A 19655-nucleotide genomic window follows, 5' to 3' on the forward strand; every position below is an offset into this window, starting at 1 on the left:
ACTGGTGTCCTTGTGAGAAGGAGATGAGACCAGAGACGCACGGGGAGGATGACACGTGAGGACACCGGGCGGGAGACACCAGGAGACAGCTGTCTGCATGCCGAGGAGACAGGCCGTGGAGGAACCAGCCCTGTGGCACCCCCATCTCAGGCTTCACCTCCAGAATTGTGAGATGATAAATGTCTACTGTTCAAGCCACCCCGTTGGTGGTGTTCGTTACAGCACCCGAGCTGTCTGAGGCAGGGTCTGAGGAGCCGGGGCATCTGGGACATGCCAGGCTGTGGGGAACAAGGGACAGGCATCCTGGCACCTTCATCCTCCTACCTATGGCAGAGGAGGAGCCAGGGAGGGGCTGGTCGCAGGGCCCCAGAGGGCCACCTGCCCTCTCTAGACCTCAGGAGAGATGGGGGGTGGTGTGAAAGTTGCGAGGCAGAGGGCTGTGTCTCCTATGGAAATAGGTCTGGCCCAGGGCTTGGCCACAGCTGGGAATGCAAGAGGCACAGAGGGGACCCAGTGTGATGCCAAGACCAGTTCTGGGGGCAGTTTTGAAACATTGAAAATGCTGGTAGGTGCTAAAAATATCTCCTGAGGAGGGGACCCTGGAAAGCTCCACTATTTACAGGGAAAGCGATCTCATCAGTCAGTGCCCCGATACTGGTTTCTGTGACCACCCTGCAGCCAAAAGGACCAGGGCTCGCGAGTCCAGAACCCGGCAGGAAGAGCCCAGCCCACACCGGCTCCCCTCCAGGGGCTCCGGCTGCCAGGAATCCTCTCGCAGGTAAACTGCCAACCCTGGACCGGCCTCACTGACAGGGACGCCCACCCGGCTGCACGCGGGCACCTGCTTTAAAGTTCCGCTGCTGTCTTGCTGTCCCTGGCATTGAACAAGGGCCTGTGTCTTCACGTTGCCGCGGACTCTGCAGCTGCCCTGTCCGCGGCTGAACCCTGGCTCCAGGCCCTGCCCTCCAGGGAGACCCCCACGGGAACCCGCCGCCGGCCCTCAAAGAGCAGCGGTAAAGGAGGAACAGCAAACAGACGACTTTAATAGACTAGGGCTCACCGCGCAGGTGTGGGCTGTGGGGCGGGCGCCAGGGGGCGCGCCGGCCGGGGGCGGGACAGCGCGGGCAGCGGCCCACCCGGCCCTGGCGCCCTCGGCGCACCGGCCGGGGAGCGGACGAGGAGGAGCGTGGCGCCCGAGGTTGCAACACGCTTTTATTGCAGGGAGGCGCGGGGCGCGGGTTCACCAGGCGAAGAGCGGGCGGCTGTCCTCCTTGGAGAGCTCGCACAAGCAGTTGAGTAGCAGCAGTGAGTCGCCCAGAAACTTGGGGGGCACGACGTCGATGACCAGCTTCCGCAGGGCGGCCGGGCTGCTGTGCAGCGGGTTGGCACGCAGGTCCGGCCGCTGCTTCAGAATGCCGTAGGTGTTGATAAGGAACTCGCTGAACACAGGATGCACGTCGCGGTTGTAGCCCAGCCTCTCCAGGCGCGCCGTCAGCGTCAGGTAGCGGTGTGTCAGCTCCCGCAGCTTCTTCTCGTCCACCGAGCCGTCCAGGGACTTGATGGACGTCTGCGGGCACAGGCGCGAGTAGGCGGCAGGGCCAGGGACCCGCGGGGACGGGGAGGCCAGGCGCAGGCCCGGGGCGAGATCCTGGTGCCCTCCCAGCACGGCTGTGTCGATGGGGACACGGAGGCCCAGAGGCAGGCCCCCACCAGGGGGCCAGTTTCCCTCCAGCGCAGAGGGACTGACAGAAGAGCAGGCAGCTCCACCCCAGGAGCCCGGAAAAGGTGCCTTGCCAGTGGGGCAGAGCGTCACGGGGATCCCCGCCCCAGGCCACTCCTGAGGCTGTCCCAGACTACGAAAGACAGGTAAAGGGACTCGTGGGGCAGCTTATCTATTCCCCACTCAGACACCACTCAGCCTTGCCCAGGCCTGCGGCTGTGGGCACTACAGCGGACTGGGGGCCAGGGGACCTTGGGGCAGGGGTCGGGGGGGGGGAGGGGCAAGGATGGGACCTTGGGCTGGAAGGGTCCTAGGGCAGGTCAGGAGCCCGGCCAGGGGAAGGCCTCCAGCCAGGGAGGCGTACCTGTTTGATCTTCTCAGGGATGTTGGACACAGTGAAGCCGTAGAGCCGGGTCACCCCTGGGAAGACATAGGCCAGGATGCGCCGGTCCAGCTGGAAGGCAATCTCCCCGACAATGCGACCATCCTTCTCGGTGCCAGTGAAGCTCTGGATCTCTGGGGGGCAGGGTTGGGCGGGGCTGGTGAGAAGGGCAGCCAGTACCCGGGAGGGTAGGAGGGTCAAGGGGTTCAGAGGGTCCAGGGCTGCCCACATTCCTCCTGCCTGTGCTCCAGGGTCCATTTCAGGGAGAGGGCTGACCCAGATGTTGCCACTGTGGGTCTGAGGTGAAGCCTGGGGACCCCAGCAAGGCCTTCCTGCAGGGCCCAGTGGTGACCTGAGGGGGCACCCTTCTCCCTGTTCTCCACTGCTCCCTGGCAGCCCCAATCCCAGGCCCTGCCTCAGTTCCCTGAGGTGGACGTTTCACAGCCCAGGGTTGGCTTCTGGTCCCCTTGTCACCAGCACCAGCTCAGCACCTGGTCTGGGGTAACGCCCCTCGGACCTCTCAGCCCCATGACCAGGTGAACTCAGAATGGGCTAGGCATGTCCCCACCTGAAGGTAGGGTCCTGGTTAACTCAAGAACACATATGTAGCCCGTGTGGGTCCAGCCTGCATAGCTACGTGAAACAGTGAGACGCTCTGCCTCAGCAGCCTGTGTGTATTGCAGGTTGGTCTAATGCTTATTTCATAATAAGACTTGAGGGTTGCTGGGTTCACGGGAGATTCTAATTATTTCCCCCAATATCACCCCAGCACATCAACCACCCTACCCTCCAAAATTGCTTCCAAATTGCCACTCCCCACAGCAGCCTCTGATGGCAGCACATCTTCCACCCGATGCCACGATCCCACCACTGCCCTTCGAAACTACTGTGCTCTCTGAAGATCACACTGACGGCCGTTACCACCAGGTGCACCTGACTTTGAGGGAGCATGGAGTGAGGAAGGGCCCGCCTCACGGCACCTGGCGTGCCCCACTGACCAGGATGCACTCTGCGGGGAGAGCGGGCACTTGCACAGGCCCCCACGTGTCCCGAACTCTGCTCCTCCCCACAGGAGACACTTAATAACAGGCCCATTTCTAAAGCTTTTTCTAAAGCCCTGCAACTTTCTAACCCGACAGTGATCCAAACCCCTCCCAAGAGTGTTGGATGGTGAAGCCCCGCAGGGTCCGTCCAGCAGGCAGGTAGTGCACAGACGGGCTGGGTGCTCTGCCATGGCGAGCTGGCCCCAGGTCCTGTTACCCACAGACACCTGTGCCTACCAAGGGCTCAGGACCGCCACCACATACAGAGGTTGGTCTGACTCCCCACCCTGCTGGAGGGCTCAGTGGCCCAGGGAGTCACTGGGCCACTCCGAGACCTCCGCAAGGGCTTCTGTGCAGCTGTGCGCACTGGACTGCAGGACAAACCCTACCTGTGACCATGGGCAGCTGCTCTCCCTCCCTCAGCCCCATCCTGGGACTGCCCACATAGCCACCCATCCTAGAATCCTGGCTAGTCACTCTGGGAAGGAACAGAATGGCAGTCAACACATGCTTATCAAGGCCAGGCGTGGGTAGCTCCTCCTCCTCTGTGGGCACTGGGATAGGTGAGGGGGCCCGTGTCCTCCTGCTCCCTCGGCCGCGCCAGTGGACATGCTGAGCAGGGAAAATGAGGTTGAACTTAGCACGGTCCAGGTCTGTCACAGCTGAGACTCTGTGGCCAAATCCAAGGTCATAAGGTTTATGTCTATGTTTTCTTCTAACAGTTTTATGGTTTTAGCTCTTTTAGGTCTTTTAAAAAATCTCTGATGCATTTTGAGTTAATTTTCATAGGTGATATGAAGTCCAGCTTCAGCTGTTTGCATGTGGAGATCCACTTTCCTGGCACTATTTGTTGAAAAGACTCTTCTCTCTCCATTGAATTGTCTTGGGATCCTTGCCAGACATCAGACTTGTAAATACATGGGTTTATCTCTGACTCTTGATTCTATTTCATGGACTTGTATGCCTGTCCTTACACCAGTACCAGGCTGCTGATTACTGTACCTTTAGAGTAAACTTTGAAATTGGGAAGCATGAGTCCTCCAATTTTATTCTCCTTTTTCAAGACTGTTTTGTTTATTCTGAGTCCCATGCATCTCCATACAAATTTTAGGATACATACAATTTCTGCTAAGAAGTCAGGTGAAACTTTGATAGGGATTCCATTGAAATTTGTAGATTGATTTGGGGAGGTTTGCCATCTTGATGATATTAGGTCCTTCAAGCCATGACCAGAAGACTTTTTACATTTACTGAGGTCTTCTTTTATTTCTTTCAATGTTTTGTAGTTTTCAGTGTTGTGTTGTTTAGTCATGTCCAACTTTTTGTGACTCCATAGACCATAGCCCGCCAGGCTCCTCTGTCCATGGGATTTCCCAGGCGAGAATACTGGAGTCGATTGCCATTTCCTTCTCCAGGGAATCTTCCCAACCCAGGGATCAAACCCATGTCTTTTACACTGGCAGGCGGGTTCTTTACCACCGAACCACCTGGGAAGCCCTGGTTTTCAGTGCACTCCTGCCAAAATCACTTGGCGACGCTGCAGAAGCGACCCAGGAATTCCAGCTGAGGACCAGATACAGCACACAGAAGCATGGTAGGGCAAACAGACCCATGGAGGAGCAGGAAACAGTCTCCCCTTCCGTATTAATACAGTTATCTCATCAGGAGCCGGCCCCTCTCCCTGCCTCGCCTCCTCTAAAGGATAAATTAGGTGGAAGGAACGAGCAACCTCTAGATCTGAGAGGATCTAGAAAGCATTTCTAGTCCAACCTGGGCCCTTCAAGATCTGACCAAAAAGCTATTCCTCATAGAAAAAAGTCAGTAAGATTGATAAACCCCTCGCCAGATTAATTACAGAAAAAGAGGAAGAAAAAATTACCGCTATCAGAAATAAGAGATGGTATCACCATAGATTTTACAGATAGAAGTAGAACCTATCTGTGTGTATGTCTGTGTCTGTGTGTGTCTCTGTGTGTTTATTAAAAGGAATTGGCTCACGCAATTATGAATATTGACATAATTCTGTGATGGTGAGTCAGCAAGCTGGAGGCTCAGAAGAGCTGATGATGTAGTCCCAGGCTGAGTTCAAGGTCTGAGAAACAAGGGAACCCATGGTGTGGCTCCAGTTTAAAGGACTGGGGGCTTGAGACCCAAGAAGAGCTGAGATTCCAGTTGTAATCCAACGGCAGTCAGGCAGGAGGAATTTTCTCTTACTTGGGAGAGAGTCAGCCTTTTTATCCTACTCAGGCCTGCAACTGATTGTATGAGGCCTACCCGCATTCAGGAGGCCAGTCTGCTTTATTCAGTCTATTGAGTTAAATATTAAACTCATCTAAAAACATTTTCATAGACATACCCTGAATAATGTTTGACCAAATATCTGGGCACCTAATGGCCCAGTCAAGTTGACCATCATGGGATAAACATACAAAATCAATTGTGTTACTATATATTAGAAACAAATAATCAGAAACTCATATTGATAAAAAGTACTATTCATTATAGCATCAAAAACATGAAATACTAAAGGGTAAATTCAACAAAAATGTGCAAGACCTGCACATAGAAGCTATAAAATATTACTGAAATGTATTTTTAAAGAACTAAAAAGATGGAGAGATGTACAGGCATACCTTGGACATATTGCTGGTTTCAGTTCCAGACCACCACAATAAATCAAATACCACATGAAAGCAAGTCGAGTAATTAAAAAAAAGAGGATAACCGAGAAAAAAAGAGAAAAAGACAGCAAGTCACGTGAATTGTTGTTTCTTAGTGCACATAAAAGTTAGGTTTACACTGCAGTGTGGTCTATAATGTGCAAAGCATTATGTCCAAAAAAAGGTACATACCTTAATTTTTAAATACTTCATTGCTAAAAATTGTTAACCATCCTCTAAGCCTTCAGTGAGACATAACCTTTTTGCTGGTGGAGGGTCCTGCCTCAGTATTGACAGATTCTGACTGATCAGGCAGTGGTTGCTGAAAGTTGGGGTTGGTGTGGCAATTTCTTTAAAAAGGTAACAATGATGTTTGCCATACTGACTGACTCTTCCTTTCAGGAATAATTTCTCTGTAGCATGAAATGCTATTTCAGAGCATTTTACCCACGATAGAACTTCTTTCAAAATTAAAGTTAGCCCCTGTCAAACCCTGCCACTGCTTTCTCAGCTAAGTTTGCGTACTGTTCTAAATTTCTGTCGTCGTTTCAGCATCTTCCCCAGGAGTAGATTCCACCTCAGGAAACCACTTTCTTAGCTCACCCATAGGAAGCAGCTCCTCCTGTGTGAAGCCTTTATCTGCAGCGGCAGCAGCTCAGCCACATCTCAGGCTCCTCTTCTAACTACTGTTCTCTCGCTGTTCCCACATCTGCAGCCACACCCCCAGTGCAGTCTTGAATCCCTCCAAGTCATCCATGAGGGCTGGAATCAACTTCTTCCAGACTCCTGTTAATGTCCATATTCTGACCTCTTCCTGTGAATCATGAATGTCCTTAGTGGCATCTAGAATGGTGAATCCTTTCCAGAAAGTTCCAGCTCAGAGGAACCACTACCTATGGCAGCTATGGCCTTATGAAGTATGTGCTGTGCTGTGCTGTGGTCACTGGCTCAGTCGTGTCCAACTCTTTGTGACCCCATGGACTGTAGCCTGCCAGGCTCCTCTGTCCATGGAATTCTCCAGGCAAGAATACTGGAGTGGGTTGCCATGCCCCCTTCCAGGGCATCTTTCCAACCCAGGGATTGAACCCAGGTATCCCACATTGCAAGCAGATTCTTTACCGTTCGAGCCACCAGGGAAGCCCCTATGAAGTATATTTCTTCAGTAATAAAACTTGAAAGTCAAATGTACTCCTTGATACATGGGCAGAATGGATGTGACTTAGCAGCATGTAAACAACTTTAATCTCCGTGTCCATCTGCATCAGAGACCTTGGGTGACGAGGTGTATCATCAATGAGCAGGAATATTTTGAAAGGTATCTTTTTCCTGAGCAGTACATCTCAATAGTGGGCTTAAAGTATTCAGTGAACCATTCTGCAAATAGATATGCTGTCATCCAGGCTTTTTTGTCCATTTATAGAACACACGCAGAGTAGATGTAGCATAATTCTTTTAGATTTATGCTATGACTTACTATGTGGATCACAATAAACTGTGGAAAATTCTGAAAGAGATGGGAATACCAGATCACCTGACCTGCCTCTTGAGAAACCTGTATGCAGGTTAGGAAGCAACATTTAGAACTGGACATGGAACAACAGACTGGTTCCAAATAGGAAAAGGAGTATGTCAAGGCTGTATATTGTCACCCTGCTTATTTAACTTATATGCAGAGTACATCATGAGAAACGCTGGGCTGGAAGAAGCACAAGCTGGAATCAAGATTGGCGGGAGAAATATCAATAACCTCAGGTATGCAGATGACACTACCCTTATGGCAGAAAGTGAAGAGGAACTAAAAAGCTTCTTGATGAGAGTGAAAGAGGAGAGTGAAAAAGTTGGCTTAAAGCTCAACATTCAGAAAACGAAGATCATGGCATCTGGTCCCATCACTTCATGGGAAATAGATGGGGAAACAGTGGAAACAGTGTCAGGCTCTATTTTTCTGGGCTCCAAAATTACTGCAGATGGTGATTGCAGCCATGAAATTAAAAGATGCTTACTCCTTGGAAGGAAAGTTATAACCAACCTAGATAGTATATTCAAAAGCAGAGACATTACTTTGCCAACAAACATCCATCTAGTCAAGGCTATGGTTTTTCAGTAGTCATGTATGGATGTGAGAGCTGGACTGTGAAGTAAGCTGAGTGCTGAAGAATTGATGTTTTTGAACTGTGGCATTGGAGAAGACTCTTGAGTCCCTTGGACTGCAAGGAGATCCAACCAGTCCATTCTGAAGGAGATCAGTCCTGGGTGTTCATTGGAAGGACTGATGCTGAAGCTGAAACTCCAATACTTTGGCCACCTCATGCGAAGAGCTGACTCATTGGAAAAGACTCTGATGCTGGAAGGGGTTGGGGGCAGGAGGAGAAGGGGACGACAGAGGATGAGATGGCTGGATGGCATCACCAACTCAATGGACATGAGTTTGAGTAAACTCCAGGAGCTGGTGATGGACAGGGAGGCCAGGCGTGCTGCGATTCATGGGGTCGCAAAGAGTCGGACACGACTGAGCGACTGAACTGAACTGAATTCTTTTAGATGATAAATGAGTACTGGGTTCAACTTCAAGTCACCAGCTGCATTAGCCCCTAAAAAGAGAATCAGTCTGTCCTTTGACGCTTTGAAGCCAGGCACTTATTTCTACTCTCTGGCTATAAAGTTCTAGATAGAATCTTCTTCCAAGAGAAGGCTGTTTCATCTACATTGAAAATCTGTCCTTTAGTGTAGCCACCTTAATGAATTATCTGAGCTGGATCTTCTGGACAACTTGCTGCAGCTTCTACACCAGACCTTGATGCTTCACTTTGCATTTTGATGTTATAAAATGGCTTCTCTCCTTAAACCTCATGAACCAACCTCTGCTGGCTTCCAACTTCTCTTCTGCAGTTTCTGCAACTCTCTCAGCCTTCACAGAGCTGAAGAGGGTTGGTGTCTTGCTCTGGAGGAGGCTTTCCCTTAAGGGAATGGCATGGCTGGTTTGATCTTCTACCCAGACCACTAAAACTTTCTTTATATCTGCAATAAAGCTGTTGTGCTTCCTTATCATTTGTGTGCTCACTGTAGCACTTTTCATTTCCTTCAAGAACTTTCCTTCACATTCGCAGCTTGACTATTTGGCACAAGAGGCCCAGCTTTCAACCCACTTTGGCTTTCGGCATGCGTTCCTCACTGAGCTTAATCATTTCTATGTTTTGATTTAAAGTGAGAGATGTGTAACTCTTCCTTTCACTTGAACACTTAGAGGCCACTGAAGGGTTATTAACTTACCTAATTTCAATACTGTTGTGTTTCAGAGACAAGGGAGGCCCCAGCAGAGGGAGAGGGGTGGAGGGGGGCTGGTCAGTGGAATAGCCAGAACACCCACAACACTTAGGCATTAAGTTTTCTGTCTTGCATGGGCGTAGTCCTTGGTGTCCCAAAGCAATTACGATAGTAACATGAAGGACCACTGAACAAGGATCACCACAACAAAGATGATCATTTTGTAGTCAATGAAGCAGATGTTTTTCTGGAATTCCCTTGCTTTTTCTATGATCCAACAGATGTTGGCAAATTGATCTCTGGTTTCTCTGCCTTTCATAAATCCAGCTTGTACCTCTAGAAGTTCATAGTTCACATACTGCTGAAGCCTAGCTTGAGGGATTTTGAACATAGCAAATAGAAGGGGAAAAATTGAAAGCAGTGACAGATTTTTTTTTTCTTAGGTTCCAAAATCACTGCAGATGGTGACTGCAGCCATAAAATGAAAAAAAGCTTGCTCTTTGGAAGAAAAGCTATGACAAACCTAGACAGCATATTAAAAAGCAGAGACATCACTTTGTCAACAAAGGTCCATATGACCGAAGTTATGGTTTTTCCAGTATTCGTGTATGGATGTGACAATTGGACCATAAAGAAGGCTAAAAGCTAAAGAATTGATGCTTTTGAACTGTGGTGTTGGAGAAGACTCTTGAGAGCCCTTTGGATGGCAAGGAGATCAAACCAGTCAATCCTAAAGGAAATCCACCCTGAGTATTCACTGGAAGGACTGATGTTGATGCTGAAGCTCCAAATCTCTGGTAATCTGATGCACAGAGCTGACTCATTAGACAAGACCCTGATGCTAGGAAAGACTGAAGGCAAAAGGAAAAGGGGGCAGCGTGAGGTGGTTAGATAGCATCACCAACACAATGGACAAGAATTTGAGCAAACTCCTGGAGATATTTCCCCCAGCAATCTTGATTCCAGTTTGTGATTTATCCTGCCCAGCATTTCACATGATGTACTCTGCATATAGAAACAGACATGGAACAATGGACTGGTTCCAAATTGGTAAAGGAGTATGTTAAGGCTGTATATTGTCACCCTGCTTATTTAACTTCTATGCAGAGTACATCATGAGAAATGCCGGGCTGGATGAAGCACAAGCTGGAATCAAGATTGCCAGGAGAAATATCAATAACCTCAGATATGCAGATGACACCACCCTTATGGCAGAAAGTGAAGAGGAACTGAAGAGCCTCTTGATGAAAGTGAAAGAGGAGAGTGAAAAACCTGGCTTAAAACTCAATATTCAAAAACCGAACATCATGGCATTTGGTCCCATCACTTCATGGCAAATAGATGGGAAACAATGGAAACAGTGAGAGACTTTGTCTTCTTGGGCTCCAAAATCACTGCAGATGGTGACTGCAGCCATGGGATTAAAAGACACTTGCTCCTTGGAAGAAAAGCTATGACTAACCTAGACAGCATATTAAAAAGCAGAGACATTACTTTGCTGACAAAGATCTGTCTAGTCAAAGCTATGGTTTTTCCAGTAGTCATGTATGGATGTTAGACCTGGACCATAAAGAAAGTTGAGCATTAAAAAATTAATGCTTTTGAACTGTGGTGTTGGAGAAGATTCTTGAGCGTCCCTTGGACTGCAAAGAGATCCAACCATTCAATCCTAAAGGAAATCAGTCCTGAATATTCACTGGAAGGACTGATGCTGAAGCTCCATGAGAAAGAACTTGGCCACTTGATGAGAAGAACTGACTGGTTGGAAAAGACCCTGATGCTGGGAAAGATTGAAGGCAGGAGGAGAAGGGGACAACAGAGGATGAGATGGTTGGATTACAGACTCAATTGACATGAGTTTGAGCAAGGTCCAGGAGTTGGTGACAGACAGGGAAGCCTGGCATGCTGCAGTCCATGGGATCCCAAAGAGTCAGACATGACTGAGCAACTGAGCTGAACTGAACTGAGCTCTGCATGTAAGTTAAATAAGCAGGGTGACAACATACAGCCTGGACATAGTCCTTTCCCAATTTTGAACCAGTCAGTTGTTCCACGTCCAGTTCTAACTGTTGCTTCCTGTCCTACATTCAGGTTTCTCAGGAGACAGGTAAGGTGGTCTGGTATTCCCACGTCCACAGTTTACTTTCCAGAATTTTCCACAGTTTATTGTGATCCACATAGTCAAAGGCTTTAGTGTAGTCAATGAAGCAGAATCACAGCCTTGTCATGGCAAAGAGGCCTGTATAACTCAATGAAGCTATGAGCAATGCCTTGTAGGGCCACCCAAGATGGGTGGGTCATAGTGAAAAGTTCTGACAGAATGTAGTCCACTGGAGGAGGGAAGGATACCCCCTCCCCCTTCATGGATCATATCTGTAAAACATGTACCAAAAAAGTCTGGTATCCAGAATACACAACTCAGTCATAAGAAGATAAGCTACTCACTTATTTAAATGGTCAAAAGATGTGTACAGACAGGGCCCCAGATCCCAGGAGCATGGGCACACTCTCCTTCTCCGGCTGCTGGCTGGATGCAGAAGCTGGGCCCTCCCCAGCGGCCAACCCCCAACTCCTGCCTGCTCCTCACCCTCCTCACCATTCAGGTAGTAGCTCCTCCTGGTTCGGTCCCCGGAGGGCAGGCTGCTCTCTGAGAAGCACACCTTTTTGGGCCGGCCCACTTCCCGGGTCTCCAGCAGGGTCTTCTCCACCAGCGGGTCCTGCAAGGGGCTCAGAAGTGGGGACAGCTTTCGGTCGGAGCCTCGGGAGACACGCAGTTCTGGGGAGCTGAGAAAAGCCTTGAAGGGCACCTGGGAGGACGTCACGCAGCCCGGGGAGGTGTCATCCTCTCTGGAGAGGGGAGCATGTGAGCACAGCAGGTCTTCCAGGGAGGTCCCCTGCAGCTGGGAGGGTGCATCAGGGCCACTGGTGAACCTTCCAAAGTCTGAAACTGGGGCAGGGAGGGAGGAACAAGCTGTGAGGTGGAGGCTCCTGGAGCACCCGCATCTTGCAGAGACCCTGCCCCCAGCTCTGACATCTGTCCCCACTTCCCCTCTGCAGGAGGCGATGGATCCCAGGACACCAGCAGCCCCGGGTCCAGAGGTACAGCACACGTACCAACACTCCAACACTCCCATTGTGTGTCCACACACTGTGACAGTGACCTACATGTGCGTCTTAAATTTTATATAAATGGTATTGTCCAGCACCTTTTATTATGAAACTTCTCTTTTTGAGATTTATCCATGATGAGTGTGTCATTGGGTAGCTCTATGGTTCACTGAACCATTTCCTGGCACATGTGCATACATGGGCACACATCTGCACATACGTGCACACAAACACATGGATTTTTTTTCATCTACCCCCCACCCTGCTGCACATGGGACTGTTTCCAGGATTCCTTGTAAAAGCAGAGCGGTGGTCAGCATCCCTCATGTGTGTCCCCTGCCAGACACACGGTCCAGGAACTGTCAGGAAGTCACAGCAGTGAGGCAGCAAGGGCCCCCAGTGCTTGTTCTTCCTCTGGCTCAGTCCCAGAAGCCTGGGCCCCTTTGTTCAGGACTCACATATTCCCAGGGGAGGTAGGCCATCCCAGCCATGGGCAGGGACTGGGAAAACTCTACTCGTGGGCTTGGGGAAGAGCCATATCTGTGACCTAATTTTAAAGGGATTGTTGTGCGGTCAGGTGTGTTTGCACTTCACTTTTAGTTTCTATTTAGTGAACTGAAATTCCCTTCTGTTATTCCCAAGGCTTAACAAAGTTGTGTGAAACATAAAACAATTTTTTAAATCCTCAGTCAAAACTTCCCTGGTGGCTCAGAGGTTAAAGCATCTGCCTGCAATGTGGAAGACCTGGGTTCGATTCCTGGGTCGGGAAGATCCCCTGGAGAAGGAAATGGCAACCCACTCCAGTATTCTTGCCTGGAGAATCCCATGGACGGAGGAGCCTGGTAGGCTGCAGTCCATGGGGTCGCAAAGAGTCGGACACGACTGAGCAACTTCATATACACATACATACACACATAGTCAAAACTTTCAAACCATATTAAACTATAAATGAGTCAGAGTCAATAGAAAACCCCATCTCCTCAAAATTAAAAGCATTCTCAGGACTTCCCCAATGGTCCAGTGGTTAAGAACTCACCTTGCAATGCAAGGATTGTGGGTTCAGTCCCTAGTCAGTGAACTAAGATCCCACATACTGCAGAACAACTCAGTCCACTCCACAACTAGAAAGCCCAAGTGCCACAACTAAGACCAAAAAATATATACATATTAGAAAAAAAAATTATCTTCAGTAATAATCAGATCAAGGGGAAAATAAAAATAGAAAAAATGATTATTGAGAAATAATGAAAATCAGAACACTAGGTATATTGACATCAATACATTTAAAACTGTATCTAAAGTGAAATTAGCAACTTAAATCCTTTAATTACTTCTAAAACATCATCAAAAAATTAAACATTCATATAGGGATGAACTCTTGAAGAAAGCAAAAGTCAGAGAATAATAAAAATAGCAGCAGAAATAAACTTGAAACAGTTCTACAAAAAGTCCAATAAGATAGTGAAACTGTGGAAAGCTACTTTAGAGAAACAGAAAACAAAAGAATAAAATTGAAAATGAGAAAAGCCAGATAAGAATGACCAGGAAGACAATGTTTAAATCATAAAAGATTATATCCAATTGAATATTACTTGAAAACTTTAATAAACGAGAGATCACTTGGGAAGCTATTTTCAATGACTCAATAAGAAGTAGAAAACCTGCACAGATGAATAAGCAAAAAATAAAAACCTAGAAGTTATAGAATTATGGGCAAAGAGCTGAAGGCCTGGGTGGTTGGTGAATGAGTTCTTTCAAGTCTCCAAACAATTCACAACCCCTGCATCACATGAATGAGGCTGGAACACTGAAAAAATTAAACGATGCTTGATTATCAAGCTTATAAATTGTCACAACTCTGATCTCAAATCCCTGAAAAGACAACTCACAGAAAGAAAACTGCAGCCCAGATTCACATAGGAATCAGAGAAAACAGAGTCCAGAGATCCTGAGCGAAGCCCCAGCCAAACAGATCCCACAGCAAACAGCTCAGGCCCAGAACCAGGAGTCTCTCAACGACACAGTGGAACAAGACCCCACAGGCCAGTGGGGGTGCAGCCGAGGGCACTTCGGCCAGTACAGAAGTGAGGTCATAAAATCTTAACAAAATGAGCCCTTCTTCAATTTTGTTGTCATTGTTGTTCTTTGAAAATAAGGACTAGAAGGCTTTTCCCCAGCGCCCAGCCTACACCCCCCACCCCCAATACCTGGACAGACAGGGCTGTCCACTGCCGACCACCCTCCAGAAGGATGAGCGGGGAGGCTGTCAAGGCCAAAAGTCCTGGGATTCCTAAGGAAGAAAGACAGAAACGAGCGTATGAGCTGCCGTTGTTGTTCAGTTGCTAAGACGTGTCCAACTCTTTGTGACCCCATGGGCTGTAGCCCGCCAGGCTCCTCTGTCTGTGATAATTCTCCAGGCAAGAATATTGGAGTGGGTTGCCATTCCCTTCTCCAGGGGATCATCCTGAACCAGGGATTGAGCCCTGTCTCTTGCTTGGCAGGTGGATTCTTTACCACTGAGCCAGCAGGGAAGCCCGTCTGAGCCGCCAACCCCATTTAAGTCTGTAAACAGCAGCTACAGAACTGAGAAAACAGGGGAGAAAGAACTGGAAAACTCAGCAGAACAAAATAGCTCAGGGAGGGACTGGATAGTGAATTCCCTGCTGGTCTAGTGGTTCGGGCTCCACGCTCTCACTGCCCAGGGCCTGGGTTTAACCCCTGGTTGGGGAACTAAGAACCAGCATGCCTGGTGGCCAAAAGTAAAAATAAAAATATAAAGTAAGCAAAATATGATAAGGGGCCTGGATATAGGCTAAATATTTACAAGTCAACAGATTTCCAAAACACAGTAACACAGATAACTGAAAACACAGTGGAAAAAGAAATCCCATCCATGATTGCAATAAGTAACATAAAGTGCCCCAGGAATAAACCAATTAATGTGAAAGATTTATGCGAGAAATGGCTAAAGAGACTTGAAGAAACAAAGTCAGAGCAACTTAACAGAGGTGCAGGGGACGATCTCACTCTCTGGGCAAATGTAAGAAAAAGAGATGTGAAAATAATTACCCTGCCTTCTGAGCCAGTGATTCTACCTTTAGGGAAACATACCCTAAGGCAATAACTCTGAATAGAAAATGGTTTTGCTGTGGTATTTACTTCAGGGTGGGCTTCCCTGGTGGCTCAGAGGTTAAAGCATCTGCCTGCAATGTGGGAGACCTGGGTTCGATCCCTGGGTTGGGAAGATCCCCTGGAGAAGGAAATGGCAACCCACTCCAGTATTCTTGCCTGGTGAATCTCATGGACGGAGGAGCCTGGCGGGCTACAGTCCACGGGGTCGCAAAGAGGCAGACACAACTGAGCGACTTCACTTCACTTCACTTATTTCAGGGCTGGAGAAGGAAATGACAATCCACTCCATTATTCTTGCCTGGAGAATTCCATGGACAGAGAAGCCTTACGGGTTATGGTCCATGGGGTCACAAGAGTCAGAAGCGACTGAGCAACTAACACTTACTTCAGGGTAAGAGAAAAGAACTGTCATTTCAAACATAAGGAGAGTTCATTAAATTCTGGTTCATCTGATTCTGGACTATTACACAGCTATTTAGAATGTATATATGACAATACAGAAGCAGCTGTCTCGTGATGGTAAAGGGAAGAGGCAAAGAGAACACTCAGAAACTACTTAAAATCACTGGACACTCCATGCAGGACAAGGCGTCTAGGCAACCGTGGAGGCTCTGAGACGCCAGGGGCTCAGGCACGAGGGTGATCTGGAGGAAACTGGCCTGGGAGGGGAGGGCCTAGGATGGCCAAGGCCCCCACCCCACCCTGTCCCTCAGAACATGTGCACCATATGCAAAGTGGCCCCCTCCCATGGGTGACACCAGCTGCGGGAAAGGTGTAGCAGGAGAGGCCACAGCCCTTTGGAGAGGGTCCCAGTGTCCATGTCAACACTTGAGCTGCATGTGGCCTTTGACCCAAGGATTCCTGGACAGCCCCCATGAGCAGGGGTACCTGTGAAGCCCCCATGGCTGCTGGGAGATGGAGGAGCACTCCTGTCATGGGGACCAGACTTAAGGGCTGGTGGTGAACCCACAGGGAACAGCGAGCAAGCCCTCCAGGAGATGGCCGATGGTCAAGGGCGGAAGATGGATGGCTGGGGAGTCAGTGTAGAATGGCTCCACCCTGTCCACATAAACTGAGGATCCTGGGATACACATGCAAACAGCCACCAAAACTTCAGAGAGAAGCTAGAGTCGACGTGGACAGCGGATGTTGCTGGGGGGGGGCTAGGAGCCTGCAGTAGTCACGCTAACCCCAAGTGATCTTGCTTAGTGAGAACAACAGATTTTTAAAGCACATCCTGTGCAACTTCCCTGGTGGCTTGGTGGTAAAGAATCCAAGTGCCAATGCAGGGACACGAGTTCCATCCCTGGTCCAGAGAGATCCCACACGCCGTGGAGCAACTAAGCTTGTGCCACAACTACTTGAAGCCTGCGCTCCAGAGTCCAAGAGTCGCTGAGCCCGTGCACCCTGGAGCCTGTGCCGCACAACAACAGAAGCCACTGCAGTGAGAGGCCTGCAGCCAAAATTAATAAATAAATAAACCACACCCAGTTTCTAAAGCAAACACTGAGCCGCTGCTGTGCACAGTTCCCCGTCCGTCTGAAACCTCGAGCTCTGCTGGGGAACTCCTGCTGGTTCTCCAACTCCAGCCCCAAGGCCAAAGTTACACCCTGGGGATGGAGGTGGCTCTGAAGACAGTGGGGGCCCATCAGCCCACACCCTGCAAAAGGGGCTCCAAAGCCTTTCTTTGGAAGGCTTGAGGCCTCGGGCGGGCCAGGGGCTGGGGCTCCTCCTAAGACTCTCATCCAGGAGGATCTGGGCTTACCCATTGGGTGGGGTGCTGGCCATGCCCCAGAGACGGCCTGATTTGTACCTTGATGGGGAACAGAGCAGCCTGAGCAAGGGCCTGCACCTCACCCAAAGCCCACATTCTAGCCTGGCCAGTCCGCTGATCACACAGACAGCTTTGTGCCCTGAGGGTTCAGTTCAGTCACTCAGTCGTGTTCAACTCCTTGTGACCCCATGGACTGTAGCACACCAGGCCTCCCTGTCCATCATCAGCTCCCAGAGTTTACTCAAACTCTTGTCCATCGAGTCAGTGATGCCATCCAACTATCTCATCCTCTGTCATCCCCTTCTCCTCCTGCCTTCAATCTTTCCCAGCATCAGGGTCTTTTCAAATGAGTCAGCTCTTCGTGTCAGGTGGCCAAAGTGTTGGAGTTTCAGCTTCAACATCAGTCCTTCCAGTGAATATTCAGGACTGATCTCCTTTAGGATGGACTGGTTGGATCTCCTTGCAGTCCAAGGGACTCTGAAGAGTCTCCTCCAACACCACAGTTCAAAAGCATCAGTTCTTCAGCACTCAGCTTTCTTTATAGTCCAACTCTCACATCCATACATGACTACTGGAAAAACCGTAGCTTTGACTAGATGCACCTTTGTTGGCAAAGCAATGTCTCTGCTTTTTAATATGCTGTCTAGGTTGGTCATAACTTTTCTTCCACGGAGCAAGCATCTTTTAATTTCGTGGCTACAGTCACCATCTGCAGTGATTTTGGAGCCCTCAAAAATAAAGTCTGTCACTGTTTCCACTGTTTCCCCATCTATTTGCCATGAAGTGATGGGACCAATGCCACGGTCTTAGTTTTCTGAATGTTGAGCTTTAAGCTAACTTTTTCACTCTCCTCTTTGACTTTCATCAAGAGGCTCTTTAGTGCTTCTTCACTTTCTGCCATAAGGGTGGTGTCATCTGCAAATCTGAGGTTATTGATATTTCTCCCAGCAATCTTGATTCCAGCTTGTGCTTCAGCAAAGCTCAATTCTTAGGACAAAGGACAACAGAGCAGGCCGAGGTACATGATTGTTGGCAATGGTCACAGCGCAGACAAAGCCTTGGGGACAAGTGCCTCAGGCAGCCACTGCCAGGCAGGCATTCCTCGTAGGCTGAGGAGGTGGCATGGACCCTCTGCAGGGTGTCATGCCAAGGACACAGCACCGAGAGACAGGCCCACCTCTACCCATGGTCACCTGGGGACACTGTGTGTCTTGGCCACAAGCTGAGGACAGGGCCCCAGGCTCCTCCAGCTGCTCCCCCCTCTACCCGCCATCCCCCACCATGAGGACTCTGCTTGTCTGAGCTCCCTCCTCAAGGCCCACCTTGAGGCTGAAGGTGTAGAGATGCCATGAGGGACCCTCGCACCCCAGGACATGCTCGCTCACAGGGTCTGCTTGCTCAGGGCAGGAGGTGACCACGCCCAACATTCGGGAGGTGACCACATCCAGAGTGGGTCCCAGAGCAGCCGAGCATCCCCCTGGGAACCAGCAGCAGCTCTGAAAGAAGCTTCAACAGAGGAAAACAACTCACTCTAGGTGAACAACTTATCCTGAGAAGACAGCTGGTCTGCATGCACAGGAATTGCCAGGGTGGGCACAGGCATTGCCAGGGTGAGGGCTGGGGTATGGACTCCACCTGCCCTGCTGCGCAGTGAGTGATCATCACCTCCAGGAACACGGAGCTCATCTGGTCACGGGGCCACATGGTCCACATCCCAGCCACTCAGACTAAGGTCATGGCGCCAACCATGCCCTAAGTCACACTTCCCACATACAAAAACTTTCAAGCAGAGCCAGCTACCTTCATAGAAAGTGTCTCGGCCTCTGAAGGGGCTCCCACGGGGTGAGCTGGGTGACTGCGCCACACTTACTTCCTGTCTGTGACCCACAGGTCTCTCTCCTAGGCAGGGTCCTTCCCTCTCTGGGCACAGCCATCAGCCAGTACCGTGGGCACAGCTGCCCTGGCCGAGGGCTGAGCACGACCGGCTGGCCAGCCTCCAGGAGAGCAGAGTTGCACACGGCCTGGCTCTGCCGTCCCCTGGGCTGGCCTCAGTGGACCTGCTTTAAGCCTCTGTGGCAGCACCTCGGCAGCCACCATGGACGGAGCCCCACTAGCCCAAGCGGGTCACCCGCCTGCCCACCCACCTCCCAGAGCCGGCTCACCTGCACTCCCCGGGGAGCAGGCCTCGGGGTAGGCGGGCGCCTTGGGGAAGAGGAAGTCACGGCCCCCGCGCCCACAGCTCTCCTGGCAGCTCTCACTCAGCAGTCGCTTCAGCATCTGGTTCTCCTTCATGAGACGCACCTGCTTCTTGAGGTCAGCGTTCTCGCTCATGAGCCTGTTCATCAGCTCGCTGCCCTCAGCCATGGCCAGTCCTCTATCACGTGTGGGCCCGCGGCCCCATGGAGATGGAAAATCAGAGCCTGTGGGCGCTCCAGAAACGCCAAGAGCCCCGAGTTCCACCGGCCTTCCGCAGCCTTGTGATGTCGCCCTTAAAGTGGCAGCGTCTCAGCCACGGTGAGCAGAGGGGCGGGGACAGGAGGTGGGGCTGGGGCACCTCACGGGGTGGACTCCC

The 19655-nt window shown here is 50.1% G+C and overlaps 1 protein-coding gene across 2 annotated transcripts; it reads right to left on the reverse strand.

Moving 5' to 3' along the window:
* Positions 1-1232: 1232 nt before the first annotated feature.
* On the reverse strand, positions 1233-19447 carry SPATC1L (spermatogenesis and centriole associated 1 like). Of its 2 annotated transcripts, none has more exons than XM_068985468.1 (4): positions 19246-19447; positions 11666-12010; positions 2085-2236; positions 1233-1567 (listed from the first exon to the last, which is right to left on the reverse strand). In XM_068985468.1, the coding sequence occupies exons 1-4, from the start codon at positions 19445-19447 to the stop codon at positions 1241-1243; spliced, it is 1026 nt and encodes a 341-aa protein (XP_068841569.1). In that variant the 3' UTR covers positions 1233-1240. The 2 variants fall into 2 exon arrangements, with proteins under 2 accessions (XP_068841569.1, XP_068841563.1); XM_068985462.1 differs by having other exon boundaries at positions 11666-12016.
* Between the last annotated feature and the right edge of the window lie 208 nt (positions 19448-19655).

The sequence above is a fragment of the Capricornis sumatraensis genome, chromosome 1 (genome assembly GCF_032405125.1).
Source record: "Capricornis sumatraensis isolate serow.1 chromosome 1, serow.2, whole genome shotgun sequence".
Classification (NCBI taxonomy): Eukaryota; Metazoa; Chordata; class Mammalia; order Artiodactyla; family Bovidae; genus Capricornis; species Capricornis sumatraensis.